This window comes from Prosopis cineraria, unplaced genomic scaffold (genome assembly GCF_029017545.1).
Source record: "Prosopis cineraria cultivar Desert tree isolate PC_DT_omini unplaced genomic scaffold, ASM2901754v1 PC4, whole genome shotgun sequence".
NCBI classification, from domain to species: Eukaryota; Viridiplantae; Streptophyta; class Magnoliopsida; order Fabales; family Fabaceae; genus Prosopis; species Prosopis cineraria.
In genome coordinates, this window is record NW_026555335.1 from 36,571,424 (window position 1) to 36,591,568 (window position 20,145).

Below are 20,145 nucleotides of genomic sequence, written 5' to 3' on the forward strand. Positions count from 1 at the left end.
GAATCCCACAACCAAACAAGACCTAACCTTGTTGGCAAAACATAAAGGCCTGGTTTTAGTGTATGTATGCATACATTAAATAATATCAATGAAAGATCCTTAAAAAAATTTAATGTCTTTATAAAATATTGACTAATTAAATATTTATTAAAACAATAGCTTCACTTGTTATTTATGAATGTTAATTATTTAAGTTTGAGGTCATTGAGAAAATGCAATTTCATAAATAATCAATGAATAATCACATAAGATTTTTGTAGGAAAAATATATCACATAAAAAAAAATTCCGAATTCAAGTTCTCTTGACTACTTCTTTTAAGAAAAATGAAATAACAATATAATTTATATTTTAATTTATTGCAAACAGTGAATTATCATTACAATATATTGCATTTTTTATTGATGGAGATTATTTTTTTTTTGAATAAGACTAGATATAGCTTAAATTAATATTTATTTCCAAACAGATCAAAACTAAAATATTATACCTATTAACCTGCATATCAAATGTTGAATTCATCCATCCAAAAATTTAGTTTTTTATATTACATGGAAAAACAAAACAATACAAATCCAAATAAAAGGAAAAAACAAACGAAAAAGCACAAGATTAATTAGTGAGAAGCCAAGGTTATTTCTTTATTCCACCCCAGTTATATGGGACAGTTACTATCAATAATTGGCTTATGAGTATACCAATAATGCTTTTAACATTTTTATTTAATGTGATTGCATATTACATTATACAAATTCAAAATCTCAAAGTAAGCTAGTTGAATCGTTTCATCCAAAAATTTATAACAATCCAATGTAAACCCTCCCTGTCTTATACATGGAAAAATGGTAAAAATGCCAGGACCCTTGTTTTGTGACATTCTAAAAGTGTGCCACGTCAAAGTGGTAATTATTTAACGACAAAATATTCAAAATTATATCAAGAAAGAAAACAGCTAATGATTGCATGAAAGATAGTAAATAAAACTTTCATCAATTATAAAAATACAAGTAATTAATATCCAATACGTATTTACCAAAAATAGAAGTATTGACGGAAACAAACGAATTCGACGAACTTGACCCATATATTTATTTGTTTTCTCACGTCACTGCAGTTAAAAAAAAATTGACATTACTCACAAATGTTTTTTTTATTTTTAATAATATAAAATTGGCCGTGGTGGAACTGGAAATTACCAACTTCAAAACGATACGTTGGACCATTCTAAGGAAGGAGCCAATTTGCTCTTTGTGAAAATTAGAACGGCTATAATAACAACAGAGAAGGAGACTCTCAACAGTGCGCGTGGCGCACGCATGAAATTCCGTGCGCATGGTGGGTGCACGTTAGCACATCCAATGAAAAGGGTCCACCTCAGCGCACCGTAGCACTGACCCTCTTTCGTCAATGCCACTCTCCCGCGAGAGAGAGGCACCAAATATGAGAAAGCGTTTCTCCATTTTCGTCTTCCTCTAGAGAGCTCTCTCTCTGGGAGCCTCCTTGATTCCGATTCTGCCCTCCACTACTCCCTAAATTCCCTATCTGTCCCTACCGTATGGCTCCGGCCAACTCCTCGGCGGCGGCGGCTCAGAGGCTCATCGGCTTCAGCCGCCGCACACAAGCCCCGCGCCAGTCGCCGTCGCCGCCGGCCTCGCCTCCGGTCAAGAAGTATAAGTCATTGGCCGAGATAATGGCCAAGGCACGGTATGCTGTCGTTGAGAGGGATGATTACAGTGACGTGTTGTGTGATCAATGCGGCTCTGGTGAACGCCCGGACGAGCTGCTTTTGTGTGACAAATGCGATAAAGGCTTCCATATGAAATGCGTGAGGCCCATTGTTGTGAGAGTTCCTATTGGATCATGGCTTTGCCCTAAGTGTTCGGGGGAGAAGAGAGTAAGAAGTAGGGATTTTTTTTTGGTTGGTTTTTGTTTTGCTTTTCCTTTTGCTGCCGCAGGAAGCATGCCTGCTAAAACCGTTTGCCTTGGGAGTCGATAAATGTGGCAATGTCCCTGCGTTTCTTTTCAATTTTAGGTTTTTCTCAGAAGAAGATAATTGATTTTTTCCGGATTCAGAAATGTGCTGATCTTAAAAACAAGTGCTCTTCTCCCCAAGGTAATGTGTAAAATTTCAGACATTCATCACCACCATTGCTATCGATTTATTCATTTCTAAAACACACACTCGGGGGTAATTGTTGACAAATATAAATGCAGCTCAATCATTATTTGGTTATCCTGAAGTAATGTTGGGTCGAATTGGTTTATTCAGCAATTAGCATCCGCAGCAAGAAATTATTTGGAAAAAAATACATATCATATCACACATATAATCATTCAATGTTTGTACTAACCTTCTTGTAAGTGCATTCTGCCAGTTTGATTGACGGCTTGGTATTCTGTGGGATCTTTTGGTATGAGTGACCGCAATAATGATGTGTTTTCTTCTCAATTGTGTGGGAAATAAAGGCTATTGCTGTTTCTTCCCAATGCCATAATAATTTAGCTTGATTTGCTAAAGAGCATCTCAATGATTAGGTTGCCAAATGGACCAATTTGGTGTTAACATACCTCTAGTGGTCGATATGATTAGATACCTAATTAAAGCATGCTATCTGCAGTTAATGGAGTTCTGAGTTGAATGAACGGTTACTGACTCAAGTTTCCATTCGAATACAGAGTTGTCGTGAAAGTGGTTTTAAAATTGCATCTAGCAATCGGGATTTCTAGAAATGATCATCATCTCTTACTTTCTGTTGGCCTAGCAATCTAAAATATAGTCTGTGAGACATTGCCAAGTTACATATTACAAGCTTTCAAATTTTCTGCAATTTGTCTTATTCTCTTTGAAATCTCATTCTATAGTTTGCTATTCGTTTGGCATATGGGAGGAAAGATATTTCCTTTTCTTCTCCTTTGCAATGTCTATCATACGTTTATAGCTATTATCCAACAAGTTCTGTCCACATTTTAAAGAAGGCATTTTAAGGTAAAGAAGGGAAATTGAATAGAAAACTTCCAGCAGTCAATGGCATGCTAGCTTATTCTTCAAGAACTTCTTAAACAGGAAACATGATGATCTACTCAACGTGAGATTGGGTATATGCAAATTCCATGTAAATTCAAGGGCAAGGGATATGCTCATATGCATATGCATGTTCAGCACATATATTTGCTTGAAAATGTGCGATTGGACTTGTAACTAAATTCCCTTGACCTCATGACTGATGCTCCATTTCATTTAAAATTTATGTGAACCACCACCCTAGCACTTACAGTTATATGATCAGTTTGGTCAATTGTATTTTCAATAATTAGTGTTTCTAAGATACTCATGTTGTTCTTAAAAAAAATCTAATTGTCAGGAACTGACAATGTTGAGTAATGATAAAAATAATATAATCTACATTTTATAAGTAAATGATTTTGTCTTTTATGCTTTCCTTTCTCCTATCCTTTCCATTGTTCCATTAAAATGATCTTTCATCTCAAGTAGCATGAGATGATAGAGAAATATGAGTTGAGTGACATGTCTAATTGATATATCAGAAGGAATCAACATTCCATGTTGATAGAAATTTCTTATCGTTTTAGTAAGTCTTTTGCAAGGAATGTCTAAAATTTGAATCACATGTTTATGGTTTCACAATTTAAGTGAAGGATTGGTTATTAGAAAAGAAAGTTGGACATCAATGTGGATATAGTGAGTAAAAGGGGTGTGTGATTGGCAACAAATTGAGTCACTATAATGATATCCATAGATATTTATTTATTTTTAGTGAAAGATTGATGGGTAATTAAGTGGGATGAGGAACCCTACCTTAGAAGCTAATTGTTGAGATGAGAGAATCGATCCATTTGAATGCTCCATTGAGCATTTCATACTACTGAAACTTGGTATCTCATACGGCCAAATCTCCATTAGTTGGCCATCCAAGAAAAACTGACATCCTAGCAGCTGCATTCCATGACATATGTCTTCCTACTGATTAGAACCATCCATGGGTAGCTTTCTCCAGAACTGCTAACAGCTAGACTTTGATACCAATTGATGGATACCTAAGTGAGATGAAGAACTTTACCCCTAAAGCTAGGTATTGAGGTAGGAAAATTAACCCACTTAGATACCCTATATAGTATCTTATGCTATTCAATGTGAAACTTGGTATTCCATACTACTAAGTCTCCATCAAATATATTGACTTATTGGGGGGAAAAAATTAAGGCGTCCTAAATTTTCCTTATTTTCTAATTGTTTTCACCAGTAAAATGTGGGGTTGTAGAAGGGCAGGTAACACTTTCTATTATCATCTAATGTTAAAAAAAGAAAAAGAAAAAGAAAAAAAGATGAGGGGGGGGAGAGAGAGAGGAGAGAGTGGGGGTGATGCAGGGGGGAAAAGAACTTAAGAAAGGAGAGTGAGAAAATTATTGGGGATTCTTCATCAAGACAAACGAGGGCTAATACGTTTTAAATAAACTCCAGTCTTTTGGCTTAAATCTATTCTTGGTTATATACTTTTGTGCCATTGACTTTTTAGAGAGTTGTCAAAATAATATATCTAATTTGAAGAAATTATTCTTTCTGGGTTTCTAGATGCCAAGAAGCGTAAAAGGCGTACATCACTGATATTGCAAAAGAAACGAAGAAGATTATTGCCATTTATTCCTACAGAAAATCCTTGCCAGAGACTGAAACAGATGGGTTCTCTTGCTGCTGCTTTAACAGCATTGCATATGGAATTCAGTGATGATCTCACATACTCGCATGAAATGGCTCCTAGGTCTGCTAATCATGCCGATTTTGAAGATGGTGGCATGCAGGTTTCTGCTAATTACTTCTCTCATTGTTTCAATTTCCTTAAAAATGAGCCACAAACAAAAAGGCTCATTGGTTTAGATGTTTCCATCATTTTGAGCTAGTTTAATTAAAGATGTATCCATCATTTTGAGCTAGTTTGATTAAGGATTCTTTTCCTTCTCAGGTTCTTTCCAGGGAAGATATTGAGACCTTGGAACACTGCAGAGCAATGTGTAGAAGAGGACAATGCCCTCCCCTTATGGTTGTTTATGATTCATGTGAAGGGTATCTATCTTGAATTCTAATAGATCTGGCAATCAATACTTGAACGTTTATATTGAGTGTGGTTGTATTGATCTTGTGATGTAGGTATACAGTAGAGGCAGATGGCTCAATAAAGGATATGACGTTCATTGCTGAATACACAGGCGATGTGGATTACATTAAGAACCGAGAACATGACGACTGTGACAGTCTGATGACCCTTTTATTAGCAACTGATCCTTCTAAAAGTCTTGTAATCTGCCCTGATAAACGTGGAAACATTGCTCGCTTTATAAGTGGCATCAACAATCATACACAGTAAGCCTGCCTCACTTATGCTGAAGTCTCATAAAAAGAAAATTAGATTATGCTTCCTGTATTTTACTGCAAAACCTGTATTGCTCTTGCGTTCCTTGTAAATAACTCAATGTCTTGTAATACCCAGCTTTTTGGGTTGTTTCTTTGTAAAATGCAGGTGTTTTTTTTTCCCTTCTTTTCTTCTTCTTCTTCTTAAAATAAATATGTACAATTTTTTTTCCCTAATTATAGGCTAACTATGCTTAAAATAAATCCAATTTTGTGCAGGGAAGGTAGAAAGAAGCAGAACTGTAAATGTGTGAGGTACAATGTTAATGGTGAATGCAGGGTCTTTTTGGTTGCTACTCGTGATATTTCAGAAGGGGAGAGGCTTTATTATGATTATAACGGTTATGAGCATGAATACCCTACTCATCATTTTGTCTGAGTAACCGTAAATAACTCTTAACAATTTTTATAGAACTGGGATGCAATTTTGGATCCTCATGAAATAGAGTTTCATTTTTCCCCCCTGAAAACCCTGACTTATTGTTCCCAAAGATTCAATGATTTTTTTCCCCTCCATTTGATCCCATTGGCAGTTAGATGTATTTTTTTTCATAGAGATGGTCCACTTACGTGTCTGAGACATTAATTGGGTGCCCTGCAAATTTTCTCCTTTGAGGCAAGTTTCAGTATATGATCTAAGGTATACATGTTTTTGAATTACAGTTGAGATGCATGAGAAAGATTAACATATAAGGCTTTTAAGGTAAAGCACTCTGACCTTTGTTCCTTTTCATATGATGCAATTAATTATAGTTTATTTATACTGATTTTAAATGTGATAATGATCTATTCAGCAATTAATGCCAACATATACCATGAGAATTAAGGGATATGGAATTACTTGAAAATGCATATCAGTTTCTTTTTGTGTGTATATTCCTTGCATTCAAATTAAGAAGGGGAAAAAATAATTTACCTGACACGTGTCTATTAAACCTGTGTATTTATAGCCGGGCTTTGGGATGGAACGACTGCTTGCAATCAGATATCTTGTTTGTGTAAAAGTCATATGAATAATGAATTTGTTTATTTAATTATATCATGGACTTCAGAGTACATGCAAGCACACTACTAAATTATAAGATAATAAAGGATAAAGCCAGTCAAGTGTTAACAAAAATTTTGAAAAAAATGACTTGTAAATATTAATTTGCACAATTATAAACAAAAATCTTAGTTATAACATAAGAGCTATATTTAAATTTTAAATGTTTTATTTATAATTAAAATTTTTGAATTTATAATTATTTGAATTAATATTTTCAGCTCATAATTTCAAATATTTTGTTTGAAACTAAACTATCATTAATCAATATTTTAGAATTAAACTGTCATTCTTTATATAATAAAAGCCATATGACTTCATTTAGAGTCAGAAAAACAAGTTGAACTCGTGGGCTAGTCCATTCAATCCACCAATTTTAATGGATTGGCTTGAAAGAATTGGCTCATTTTTTAAATCGGGTTGGGTTAGCCCAACCTACAAAAATGATAGGTTAAAACTGGCTAACCCACAGGCTAAATGGGCTAACCTATTTTTTAAAAAATAATTTATTTTTTTAATTATAATATATCTTTTTATAAATCTACAACAATGACAATATTTTTTAAATTTATAATTTATGAGTTCCAAATAGGTTCTTTACATTTAAAAAATAATGTAAATCTTTTTTATAATTTGTAAATGAAATTTTTGTTATAGTTTGTAAATCAATTATTTATTAGTTTTTATAAAAATATTTTAAATATAGATTATTTGTTAATTTCATAAGATTTATTGATTAAAATCAGAAATATAAATTTGTTGAGAGAAATAATATGAATTTATATTTAAATTTTATTTTAAAAAAATAAAAAAACCATTGTCTACATATATGATATATTGATTATACATTTTAAATTATTTTAAAAAATAAAATTGTATTTTGCTGGTTGGCCTGCGGGCTCACTAACCCGCTAATGTGCGGGTTAGGTTAGGTTTTTCTAGCCCGTTTATCTTGATGGATTAATCCAACCTAATATGCTAAAACGCTAACATGTGTGAGTTAATTTATAAATTGATCTGCAACCCATTTGTACAGCTCTAACCTCGTTACTCTTGGCACAGTATATCATATCCTTTGTGCACTGAGATCCCTTCAAATTGGCCTGGAATTCAACATGAGGTGGGTCCTCTCCCCACCCCCCTCCCCGAAGAAAAGAAAAAGCAGCATGAGGCGTGCTTAGCTTTGTTCTCACTTCCCTGAATTTTGGAAAATAAATGATGATTTTAAGTTTCTTACTCTGATGGAAGATAAGATGCTTTTTTGGTTATCTCAACTTGGAAGTTAGGGTTTTAATATGAGTTTTTTTTTTTTTTAAAAAAAAGAGTTCTCAGATAGGGATTCTTGTGAATAGGCTGATGCTATTTCTCCTCATCTGTTTTTCTTTTTTCTTTTTTGGGGTATTATAATGCTATACTATTCTGGTTTACCTAGGCATATCGCTACAGTTTAAGAAGTAAGAGAGTGATAATCTTGAAAAATATAAGTGCTAGCTTAACTATAAAATCCTTTAAATCAAAGTTTTTACCTGTCATTAATTTATATTATCTTCTCTTTGACATGTTTCCAAATTCCAACCATTCCCATGTTTCTCACAGAAAGTGGAAACTGCTTTATATGCATCGTCAGCAAATCCAACTTTCAATCGCTAGCTATGGCCAGAGTGCCATTAAAACTCAGTAACAGTATTAACACTAGTTTTAAGGATCCAATTCATGTAAGGACAAGTGTCTATCACTGTTCAAGGCATATCCCACTTCACAAGATAAACCAACTACAGCAACACGGATATCAGAATCATCTTTCCACTCTGATATGATCCGGTAATTTTGTTGTGTTGTCTCTCACAGCCACACAATTTCTCACTTTCAATCTGGGAACCTTTCCACAACACTAGGCGTTTCTCATGGTGAATGTGATGAAACTACATTTTTAGCTCCCAAAAGATTCATGGTTCTTCCCTCTTTCCCTAAAAAATTAGTGCTTGTTCAGTTTCACATTGGGAAATGGGAACTACTAAAATGATGGTTTTAATGATTTATAACATTAAACCAGACATATTCTTAGTGTTTAGTACAAAGTAAAACAATATCCCCAATTCTAAAAAAGTATACAAGCAAGATTTAATTAGATGGTTTAGCTGGTAAAAGAATTGTATTTATTTAATTAAAAGTTTCGAGTTTGAGTTTTATAAAATGCAAAAACGTTAGTGGCAGAGCTTTCACCTAAACAAACCTCATCGCAACTCTATTCAAATGAGCTTGGTTCCCATTAAAATCCCATAGTTGATGTAGGACTTGCCTAAAATTATGGGTGTTCCATGCAAAAAATTAGGGGGGAAAAAGAAAGGAAAAATGATAATAAAATCCTTTTGAATTATATAAATAATAATTTAATCTTTTAAAATATCATAATTTCACTGAAGTTTTTAGAAGTTTTTCTGTCATTAATAAATTTATATAAATGACCTAATTATCCTTGTTAAAAATAAAACGATTCACAAATTTTGTTTATATAATCACAACTTTTTTTCTTATATTCATAATAATGTAATAATAAATTATAACTTTGTATGCTAAATTTTTAATTTGTTATTACATTATTGCTAATATAAAAAAATTGTGATTATCTAAATAAAACTTGTGAATCGTTTTATTTTTAACAAAGACAATTTAATCATTTGTATAAATTTATTATTGATAGAAAAGTTCTTAATAATTTCAGTGAAGTTATAACATTTTAAAGAATTAAATTATTATTTATATATTTTAAAAGATTTTATTATCATTTCCTCAAAAAGAAAAGGAAAAGCTGGCTTTCTTGTTCATTAGGCAAGAGGTCTGATTGCCACAAAGAAAGTCTCTTTTCAACTGGACCCAGAAAAAAGCATTCTCTTCGGCACATAGTTTTTTCATAGTTAGGCCCATTTATAAAGGAAGGAAACAATAGTGCCAGATGATGCACAATACCTTGTTGCCTTTATACGTATTTCTTTTTTCCCCCCTTCCCTCATTTATGATGGACCACCCATTTGTAAAAATTTGTTGGGAGATATGTGACAAAGTATTTTTAAATATTATTTAGGGTTGTGCATTATGCCTGAATGCTCGATCAACCTAACCCTATCTAAGGTATTTGGGTACATCGAGCAAGCATTGGGTAGAGTCAAACTCCACCTAGCCTGGCTTAAACATGTGTTATTTTTTATTTTTGAAAATTTTTTGTGAATAATATTTATTTTATAGTATTATTTTTAAAAAAGTTATTATGAACTATACTATTTTTATGATCTTTTGGACTTTTTTATCATTGTAATTTTTTAAATCTCTTCCAAAATTTAAACTTTATTTTCAACTTAATATTGTGTAAAAATAATTGAAGGCCTATTTTTTTAAAATTAAAAAATACATAATTTTTGCATAGTTTAGAGATTTTGTAATAGGAAATTTATTTTGCAAATATTTTATAAAAAGAAGACTTATTTTAAGTTTGGTTACAATAATAAAAAAGTGATTATTAATTAATTATTTTTAAATTTTGTGACATCTTCCTTGATTATTGTATTGTAAAATAATTTATTATTTAATTATTTTAATATTTTATGATATCTTCATGTATCCCACTTTTTAAAAATATTTTTTTCTCATCTATCATGTTAGATTATTTTTAAAAGTTATTCAAAGTAGTCTCGTAAAATAATCAAAATTCTGGTTTTTTTTTCAGTTTTTGATTATTTTTTAAAGCCTAAACAAATATAATAAAAACTTACAAAATAATTTTTTTCAAAAAATAAATTATTTTTTTTTACAAAATAACCTAAAATAAGCAGGCTTGACAATTGTTGTTCATATATACTTTTAATAAAATTCCTTTTAATTCTAATATTAATTTTATGAAGAATATATTTTAAATGATAATAATAATATTTTTTCAAGAAATTTTTTATATATTTTAAAAAATATTTGTAGAATTTTTTTTAGTCAGCTGGGTTAAACCTAAGCCAAACACTCGAACATCGAGATGGCCCAAATTGCACCTCGGGTCGGGCACAAGTAGGAATAATGCTTGACCTGATTTTATCCATGTGCCGCTCTAAATTATTATTTTAGTGTTTACTTGATTTGTCTTTGTGTGAATTGAAAATAAAAATAATTAATTAATTAAAAATGCTTATAAATTATTGCCATATGGAACACATAAGATTTTTTTTTTTGGAATACGAACATATATACTTATTCAAAAGAATGTGAAAACACAACATGAGATCGAATAACGAAAATAAAAACAGACCACCTCTAATCGTCTAATGGTGGTGCCTGTAAAAGGTGATGAGTTGATTCTCTCCCAGTTGCTTGCTATGGATACAGTTCATTTTATTTCATCTCTCTCTCTCTGTTTTTTTTTTTTTTAACGAGCTCTGATATTTTAAGTTTTTGGTTTAAATTAATTTGGTTAGCACTTAAAGGCAACTCTTTGGAGGCATAGTTTTCATTTATAATTTAATCATTATTACATGTCTAGAGTTTAAATTTCAAAATATCTTATTAAACTGAATTAACCTCCTTACCAATTGATCTAAGTACCCGGTGATATTTCATTGGAAGAATTGCATCCAAGTCAATTCTTTTAAGCTCAATTGTTAATAAATTTGAGTGTAATTAATTGTATTGAGAAAAATTTTAAAATAATTCTCTCTATTTCATTTTTTTCTCTTCACTTCTGTTATTTCTTTTTCTTTCTTTATTTTTTTTTTGCGTTCCTGTTTTCCACTATTCTTACATGAAGAAAAAGTCTCAGCCCAAAAGGATTGTCTCTTACGATACGAGGACATCATCAAAGATCCACCAAGTCATTTCTTGATTTTCCATCTGGCATACGCATCAAGCAATCGTCATTATTTTAATATTTATTTAATTCCCAACTGTCACAAGCTCATAGTTTTAACTTAATAAATAAAAATACCAGACAACAGGCACACACACTCCATATCACCAAAATCAGGAAAGTAATATATGTTCACATTTTGGACCCTTTTTATTTTTCATCGCTCCAATTCTGAATCAATTACGTCAAATTTCAGTACTAACGTCTTAATTTATATTTTTTAAAATTATCAAATATAAATCATCAAAATTCAATTTAATGGCAAAGAAAAAAAAAAAAGCCATTCCCACCCACCTTTCCAAGTGTGAAGGGATCAGTTTGGTCATTCATTCTAATTTTTGGTGCACACTTTCCCTTCTGAGTCAATAGTTTGTTTTACATGATAAATCAAGACTCACACATGCAAACATGAATTCATGCCCAACCCAACATTGCTCTCAAACGTTTCTTTTCATTGACGTACAAAAAACGATTCTTTTCATTCTTTATTTCTATCTTTGTTTTATTTTTTGAATTTTATTTATTATTTTCACCAACCCAGATTCAGTGTAGTTATTATATATATATATATATATTCCCTCTTGATTCCGTGTTCAAAATCATAACGTACTGTAGATCCTCCTTATCTGTTTCACTCTTACACACGCACATACCAAACATAAAAGACTGTATCTTACAGTGTAGCTCCTGGAATTTTTTGGATATTCCTTTTTCTGTCATTTTTAATTGAAGCAACCAGAAAGAATGAGCATATTCCTCTCACTGTACCTAATTGTAACCCTTCACTGCGAGTAAATTTTTTTTTTTTTACTGATCCTGTTCAATTATCTTATCATGTCCTCATCTGTCGCCACTCGCTGTATTTAACTGTTAATTTCAATTTCCACCGCCATATCCAACCCCTCTTCTCATGTATAAAAGACGAGCCTTTCCACGACCTCAGACTGCTCTTGTCATTTCTTCTTGTTCTTAAAAAAGAACAGTGATGGGTAGCTTAGAGGAGGACGAGCTGGTTCGGATGGTACGAGATTTCATTGAGTCTGAATCTCCCTCCCCCGCAATTTCTTCTTCCTCGAACTGTCTCGCGTTGAACCATCAAACCCAGTATTTTCTTCTGCAGGTTCTTCTCTATGATTTCTGAGGGTTGAGTTTCTGTCCTGCATGTGTCTTGTGGTGTGTCTCTGATTTGTTGCTGATTTTGTGAATTCAGGATGTTCTCAGGAGCGAGACATCGTCCGAGGCTATGGTTCTGAGGCATGTGTTGAAGCATATGAAGGGAAGAAGAGACACTAAGAGAACCTCAAGTCTGAGGAAGTGGCTTGTCAAGAACCTCAAAATCGATGGCCTTCATGCTTCTCTGTGCCAAACATCCTGGTCCACTTCCTTAGGCTGTCCAGCTGGTTGGTGTTTCTTCCTTCATCTTCCTTAGCTTTCTCTCTCCTGAGGACAGACACAAAAAAAAAAAAAAACACCCTTGTCTTGTCCCTCTGCTGATCTGGGCCATCAATTATTGGCTCCTTAGTTCTAGTCAAACATTCAAAATCTGAACTTGCTGCTAACTTGATCGGTTCCTTCCACAAAAATCTCAGCTTTTTAAACTTTGTTGTTGCTGTTGTGTAACAGGTGAATATGAGTTTATTGAAGTGATAAATGAAGATGAGAATGGTAGAAGAGAGAGGCTAATAGTAGACATAGACTTCAGGTCTCAGTTTGAACTAGCAAGGCCTACACAAGACTACAGAGAAATGATAGATTCAGTGCCAGTAATATTTGTTGGAAATGAAGACAGGTTGTGTAAGATAATCTCCTTGTTGTGTTCTGCAGCCAAACAGTCCCTTAGACAGAAAGGTCTTCATGTTCCTCCATGGAGAACAAATGGTTACATGCAATCAAAATGGCTTTCTGGGTGTCACAAAGAGACTGAGAATCCAAGAAAGGATTATAGAGTAGCAAGAGATCAAAGTGGTTGTGGTGATGAAACTGGCAAGTGGGTCCCTCCAATGGTGAAGCCTAAGAAAATGGATATGGCTTCTGCTGGTTCTGCCTTGTCTTGTCAATTCTCCAACATGAGCTTGAATTGTTGCAACGTCTAATTGCAGGGTTATTAAAGCTTCAGCTTTGGGGTCTGAGTTTGGAAATTCCTCTTGTTTCTTGTAGAGTGCAATCAATTTTGTCTCTAGACATTATAACTCTGGAAGTTTTGTTTATATTCCAAAATAAAAGTTACTATGTCTCATTGGGATGGTAATATTGTTCAGTTGTCAAAGCAAAATTAAACTTCCAAACTCTCGAAAGAATAAAACAAGAAAAAAAAAGGTTTATCTTTAGAAGACCAAAAAAAAAAAAAAACAAAAACTCAGAGATTCGTCTTCATTGCATGTTGAAAGTTGAAGACTCTGGTTCTGGCACGTTTTAAATTAAAAAGAAAAGAAAATTGAAATCAACTCTCTAAAAAAGCAAGATTCTGTGGATCTTAACTTTGCTTTCTTGCACCGAAATTTGTTATATTTGTTAGAAGAGCTTGCGTCTATGAATCTGTGGATGAGCCTTAAGATGAAATAATAATGCGTGGGAGAATGATAGTGAGGGCTTGAGGAAGAAAAGGGCAACTGAACATGTATCTATAAATTTATAGTTGTGTAAAGATGAATCCTCAATTATTTAAAGTATTATTGTTTTTTTTCCACCCTCTTCTAGAACTCTCCAGGCCATTCTCTTTAATAATACTTTTGGGCAGAGTCACATGAAATGATTATGCGTGTGTCTATTGGCTTTCTTAGGATATGATATGCATAAGACACGTATTGATTTTTGTTAAAATATGATGACCGATTTAAGTTGAAATAAACGGTAGAAGTTGTTATCAGTTAGGAAAATAATTGTGTTTGCATTTTGCAGCACCTTTTTTGGTATATAAATTCCCAGTCCACATTTTCCCAGCCCAAGAGCATAATTATTTCATGCAGCTCTTGTTACTTAAACATGTAGTTCGTAGGTTTGAATCACAACCTTGATGTATGAATAACTAAATTGGGAGATGAAAGATGCTCCTTGTATCACTAAAAAAATATTTTTTAAATTCCATTTTCTATATCGATAAAAGTGCAATAGAAAGAAAAAAGAAGGAAGGTTGCTTAGGTTTCATGAGCCATGAATATTGTAATTTTTTCTTAGACAATATAATATGCATAAAACTGATACTGATTCTTTTTAAAAATATGATGATTTATTCATGTTAATGTAAGTGATGGAAACTCTTATCAGTTAGGCAAATAGTTAGGAAATTCAAATCATAGCTCTTGCACCCTCACTGTTTGAGAGAAATTACCCTTTTACCCTTAGTAGTGATTACTATGCTTATATTTTGACCTCAATGCACCTCAACGGATTATATTTTTTATGCCTCACTAGAGAAAAAAATATGATGAAAAATTTGTTAGGTGATTTGATATGACAAATAGGATCACAATGATCATTTTTTACTTTCGTTTTAGCACTTTGTATATGTGTTAATCTATAACATGATGAGGAGGCAATGTGCATTATAAATGATACATGATTGGCTAACTTGTTTGAATTGTAACCGACAAGAGTGTGTTCTTATCATGAAGGAATAGAAGTAGAAATATTACAGTAATCAAAGTAAAATGATAGAAGCTAATAAGTAATTAAAAGAGCTGAAACACACAGAAACATACAGCTGCTTAGTAAAGGAACGTAGCTATCTGCTAAGTTTAATTATATTCTTTTGTCATTTGGTGAATTATCTGTGTGTTCTGTCTATATATATGTTATCCTAAAGACTTTTACGAGCCCCACAAAGGGAAGCTATGGTCAATGATTGATTAGAGAGTCTGAGAGAGAATAATGACATGAACAATTTAATACGATTATATATTATTGTGTTGTGTGGAAAAGAAGGTGACGTGAAGGAATTAAAAATAATGAAGGCAGAAGAAGAAGCAAGGGATAAACACGACCAACGTTGTCAAGGCTAAAAACCAGTGGCCAAATGCCAAAACAGGTGGCTTCATCATTAATCATCTTCATCAGTACGTACTCATCATAATCCATCACCAGTCTTGCTTGGCTCACTCTCACAATTTCACGCATTTCTTTCTCTTTTTGCTTTTCACACATCCATCTATATTCCACTCCACTTAAACCATATCTCAATTAATAATTGTTAATTACTACCATCTATATATCATCGATATCTTTTTATTGTTCCATCGAATCCATCCAAAGTAAATCTTTGTAACTTAATCAATAGCATCATTACTCTTACCTTTTTTTTTTTTCATGTTGATCGATATAGCTTTTTTGTGTTCATATGTTTCATTGATTGTGTCATTTATCCACAATTTTTAACATTTTAAATTAAGTAATTAATAGGTATAGTTGGTATAATATCCATCTATATATATAAAATCTGGCAATATATATAAACAATTTATTTTTCAATTAAATTTAAAATCAATAAAATGAATCTTTAAATTTGAAAAAATAATTGTTAAATTCTTTGAAAAAATTTCTCATGATTGGATATTAAGTGAATGAAGAATATGAACCTGAGTAAAAATGTTACTATTTCAATTTTTTATTCACAGGCTTGAAGATTTAAATAAGAATCTAAGCCTTCTCTGTAATTCACAAGGGAAAATCATGCTCATTTAATTATAAAAATATTTATATTCACAATATTTTTTATATTTTGAATTAACATTCAGTAGTAATTAGTTTGTATTTAATACCATTAAGTATATTTTACATTTACAGTAAGACTTGTCTCGTTCTATTTTTTCTCTTTATATTGAATTTCTTCTCAATATTACTCAATTATAAGTATTAATAATAATTTTTAATGATATAAATATATTAATAAAATTGTATTTATTTGGTCAAAACATTTTGATTATTTAAAAAATATTCGGCTTTTCCCTCTTTTTGTTCGGGTCAATTGTTTTGGTCAATTTTAAAAGGAAGCTAGCTGCACTAGGCCCACATAAAAAAGATCGGCCCAACAAAGATGCTGAGTTAATATTGGGCTGTAGAAGCAAAGCAAAATCAAACAAAAGCCCAATCTTTTTTCACCCATAACCCTAAAACCCTTGCTTCGTCTTCAGCTCGTCCAACACTGAAGTCTGTGGGGTTTTCATTTCAATCTTCTCCCTCAATTACTTCGTTTCAACTGAAAAATGACGAAGTTCAGGAAGCTTGGTCGACCTACGGGTCATCGAATGTCTATGCTCAGGTTGTTAGTCCAGTTCAAAGATCGATTTCTTATTGATCTAACTTTATCTGAACATTTTCTAAATTGAAAGCAATTCATTTGTCCTTATCTAGAACAATGGTGTCGCAGTTGGTGAAGCACGAGCGTATCGAAACCACTGTTGCCAAGGTAATTCCTTCCCTCCCCACTTTCCCATGTTTTGGGATTTAAATTCAAAATCTTGTTATTGCTCGATTTCTGGCGTTAATAGTCTGATTCATTTCATCAAATGCTTCTGCGCATTTTTTATTTGGGATAGTTATAGCTCTATTTGTGTTAATACAGTATTTGCTTGTTATGATTAGAACATGTTTTGGCAAATTACTATTTTTTACTGAGATATATTATCTGTCCTTCTCTTTACAATAACCAAATCAGATTGGATGATAGCAGTAGAAATTCAGTGTCAACGTTTCAATTTTCTGGCGCGAAATATTGCATATATGATTGTTTGCATTTCTTTTGTAGGCTAAAGAGGTCCGCAGACTTGCAGATAACATGGTCCAGCTCGGGAAAGAGGTTTGTAAGTTGTAACTCCTTGTTTATGCAATATAAAGCCTTGATGTATGTGTATGGGGATCCTTTGGGAGCTGGAAAGGACAGGAATAGAGTACAATTTAGTTCGAATAGTCATAGTAATGGTTCATGGACGAGAAATAATTAATTCATCATTGCTATTGGTATTTTTTCTTAACGTAATATATTATTTTCTACGAAGAATTATGTGCCTATCCGTGTATTATGCGTGTTAGCAATGTTCGGAAACCTTGCTTCTCACCTTAAACTTTGATAAGCTCAAGGTTCTCTAAATTTCTAGCATGAATTCAACTATTTCTTTAATGACTGTGTTCAAAGATGTACGTATTAGTGCTTGAATTTAGAAATTTTGTTCGTCACTTAATTCCATTCACTTCTAATAGGTTGCGTTGTTTTGTTTTGTTTTGTTGTTTTTTTTTTTTTTGGCTCTTTGAGGTTGCAAAGTTCAGTGAAAGTGTCTTCCTTGACTCTGCATGCTTCCAAAGAAATTAAGAGATCATACGGAGGATATTAATAGCCAGTCTAATGTGTATTTGTCATTATACTTTATGAGAATCAGATGACTGTTGATATCTTTCACTGTGATATTGATACTGAAGATGATTGCAGAATACTTATTTTTATTTAATTTATCACATTTACTTTGACCTCTTGAGCTTAGGTATTGGCCCCAACTTAAAATGTTGCAGGGTACCCTGTGTGCTGCAAGGCGTGCAGCCAGCTTTGTGCGTGGAGATGATGTTCTTCACAAGCTGTTTACAGAACTGGCTTACCGATACAAGTGAGCGTTGAAAGGGACATGATTTTAGTGGTCAATTTATGAATGTTAATTTATAATACAACAGAAATTATGTTTATCAGGGATAGAGCAGGTGGATACACTAGAGTGCTTCGGACTCGGATTCGAGTGGGGGACGCTGCACCAATGGCTTACATTGAGTAAGTCTTGAATTATATAACTCATTACTTGTTTGTCATTTAATGCTTTTGATGTCTTCGTTCTAGTTATCTTATGGTTTTGTCATATGCAACCACGCGACTTTGAAGTATAAACTTCAAACCATCAAGCCATGTTGGTTGCTTGGGTTGGAGGATATTGAAATCGACCTATTTTGATTAATTATTTTTTTATATGCTGAAACAGGTTTATTGACAGAGAAAATGAGCTGAGGCAGTCAAAGCCACCAACTTCTCAACCACCACCGAGAGCTCCTCTTGATCCGTGGACACGATCCCGTCTCACCAGGCAATATGCAGCACCAAAGGAGGAGAAATCTGACTCTGATGTATGATTGTTTTTAATGTAATCCTGCTGCTCCTTCATAGAATGCCTTGTTTTTTTTTTTTTTTTCTGGTTTCAATTCTCTCTTATACTTTCACCATACATAAAGCAATTTTTTCTGTCTTGGTGGGAAAGGGTTCATTGATATGTAAAATAATCTGTCTGAAATTCTGATCTGAGAGTGGAAAAGCAATATCTGAGATCTATGTTGTTATCTCTCTTTCTCTCTCTCTCTCACAACCAGAAAAGAGTTGATGCAAACTGGACGTGTCAGAGAAGGGTGTCTCCCTTAGGTTACTTGGATGGAAATCAAAGAACTTCATTTTATCTTGTTGGCAATGGTAATTGGTAATGGTCTGTATCAAGAGTGTGAAGCTGTTAGGTTTTGAGGGATGATATTGTTGATCTGTTGTAGGCAATTGTGTGGTTCAGTAGATGAGGTGCCTCCTGGAATATTGCATTTTCCTTGAATTCAAATACCTTTGCACGCCCTGTTGTTGCTTTTAATTCTTGCCTTTGAAGATGAAGCTACACACCAAAGTTTTTGTTGTTGCACCAATTTCTTCTCTCCTCACCACTTATCTTATCCTTCTACACAGACTGAACACCAATTGAATAATGGATGCCAGTAAGCTTTGTTCGATGCTTACATTTGTTCAATAATTAAGTGATGAAAGAGTTGTGAAAATAATAAGCTAGCCTATGCTCAATGGTTGTAACATGCTAACTTTTATTTTAAAATTATTACACTTCTGGGAAAATAATACAAAATATAAATTACGCTACCTTCAATTTTAGTATTATTACATACTTTTTTAATTTTCAAAATTCACCTCAGACTTATTTGAAAATAACTTGCAAATTATGTAGAATTTCCTTCCGTTTTGTTAAACTCACGCAAGCTTCCTTTATTTGATTTGTGTTTTACGGAGTATGTTTGAAAAACTGAGAAGATACGTGTGATTTTAATAAAGTTTTAAAATTTAAATTTATTAGACGCTTATAAAATATGCTTTTCGTTTCAGGAAAATAAAAGAGTGCATAATTAAAAAATTGTGAAAAGCAAACAAATATTGATCTACAAGGACTTGGGATCGTTTGTTTAAAATTTGAAAATAAATAATTTTTAGATAGTTTAAAATTTTTATAAAAAAAATTTATTTTATAAAATTTTTATGAAAAACATATTATTTTATGTTTAGTTACAATAATAAAAAAGTGATAATTACTTAATTATTTTTTTAATTATATTATATATTATTTAATTTTGTTTTATAAAAATAATTCATTTAATTATTTTAAAATTTTATAATATCTTCCCGTATCTAACATTTTTTAAATATTTTTTTGTCATTTATTGTATTATATTATTTTTAAAAGTTACTCAAAATAAATTTTTGAAATAGTTAAAAATATTTTTTTTTCATGTTATGATTTTTTAAAAAAATTTAAATAAAACTTATAAAAACTTATAAAATATTTTTTTTATAAAATAAGTTGAACAAACAGGCCTTATGTCTATAATTCATAAGGTGGATCAAATCCTGCCCATGGAAATTTTTGTTTTCAAGAAAAGTTTTGTAAAGTCTAATATCTTCATGATATTAAATAATCTTGTGTGATTTACTGTGTTATTATTAACGAGAAATGAAGGAACATGGTGAACTAAGTGGTAAGCAGCCATCACTCACAGAAAAATCAAA

The 20,145-nt window shown here is 32.2% G+C and overlaps 3 protein-coding genes across 5 annotated transcripts; all 3 read left to right on the forward strand.

The window, feature by feature from the left end:
- Positions 1–1,359: 1,359 nt before the first annotated feature.
- On the forward strand, positions 1,360–7,902 carry LOC129308276 (probable Histone-lysine N-methyltransferase ATXR5). 2 transcript variants are annotated; one of them, XM_054949347.1, is made up of 8 exons: positions 1,360–1,900; positions 2,032–2,112; positions 4,591–4,817; positions 4,979–5,079; positions 5,164–5,376; positions 5,644–5,679; positions 6,088–6,127; positions 7,532–7,902. In XM_054949347.1, exons 1-7 carry the CDS (start codon positions 1,555–1,557, stop codon positions 6,089–6,091), a joined length of 1,008 nt encoding a protein of 335 aa, XP_054805322.1. In that variant the 5' UTR covers positions 1,360–1,554; the 3' UTR covers positions 6,092–6,127; positions 7,532–7,902. The 2 variants fall into 2 exon arrangements, with proteins under 2 accessions (XP_054805322.1, XP_054805321.1); XM_054949346.1 differs by lacking the exons at positions 6,088–6,127; positions 7,532–7,902 and having other exon boundaries at positions 1,361–1,900; positions 5,644–6,020.
- A 4,181-nt stretch (positions 7,903–12,083) lies between these two features.
- On the forward strand, positions 12,084–13,599 carry LOC129309749 (uncharacterized). Its single transcript, XM_054951445.1, has 3 exons — positions 12,084–12,471; positions 12,562–12,751; positions 12,975–13,599. Exons 1-3 carry the CDS (start codon positions 12,337–12,339, stop codon positions 13,442–13,444), a joined length of 795 nt encoding a protein of 264 aa, XP_054807420.1. The 5' UTR covers positions 12,084–12,336; the 3' UTR covers positions 13,445–13,599.
- A 2,860-nt stretch (positions 13,600–16,459) lies between these two features.
- LOC129309347 (uncharacterized) lies at positions 16,460–18,969 on the forward strand. Of its 2 annotated transcripts, XM_054950902.1 has the most exons (7): positions 16,460–16,605; positions 16,698–16,752; positions 17,092–17,142; positions 17,850–17,941; positions 18,022–18,099; positions 18,305–18,463; positions 18,687–18,969. In XM_054950902.1, exons 1-6 carry the CDS (start codon positions 16,550–16,552, stop codon positions 18,450–18,452), a joined length of 480 nt encoding a protein of 159 aa, XP_054806877.1. In that variant the 5' UTR covers positions 16,460–16,549; the 3' UTR covers positions 18,453–18,463; positions 18,687–18,969. The 2 variants fall into 2 exon arrangements, with proteins under 2 accessions (XP_054806877.1, XP_054806876.1); XM_054950901.1 differs by having other exon boundaries at positions 18,305–18,969.
- The last annotated feature ends 1,176 nt before the right edge of the window (positions 18,970–20,145 follow it).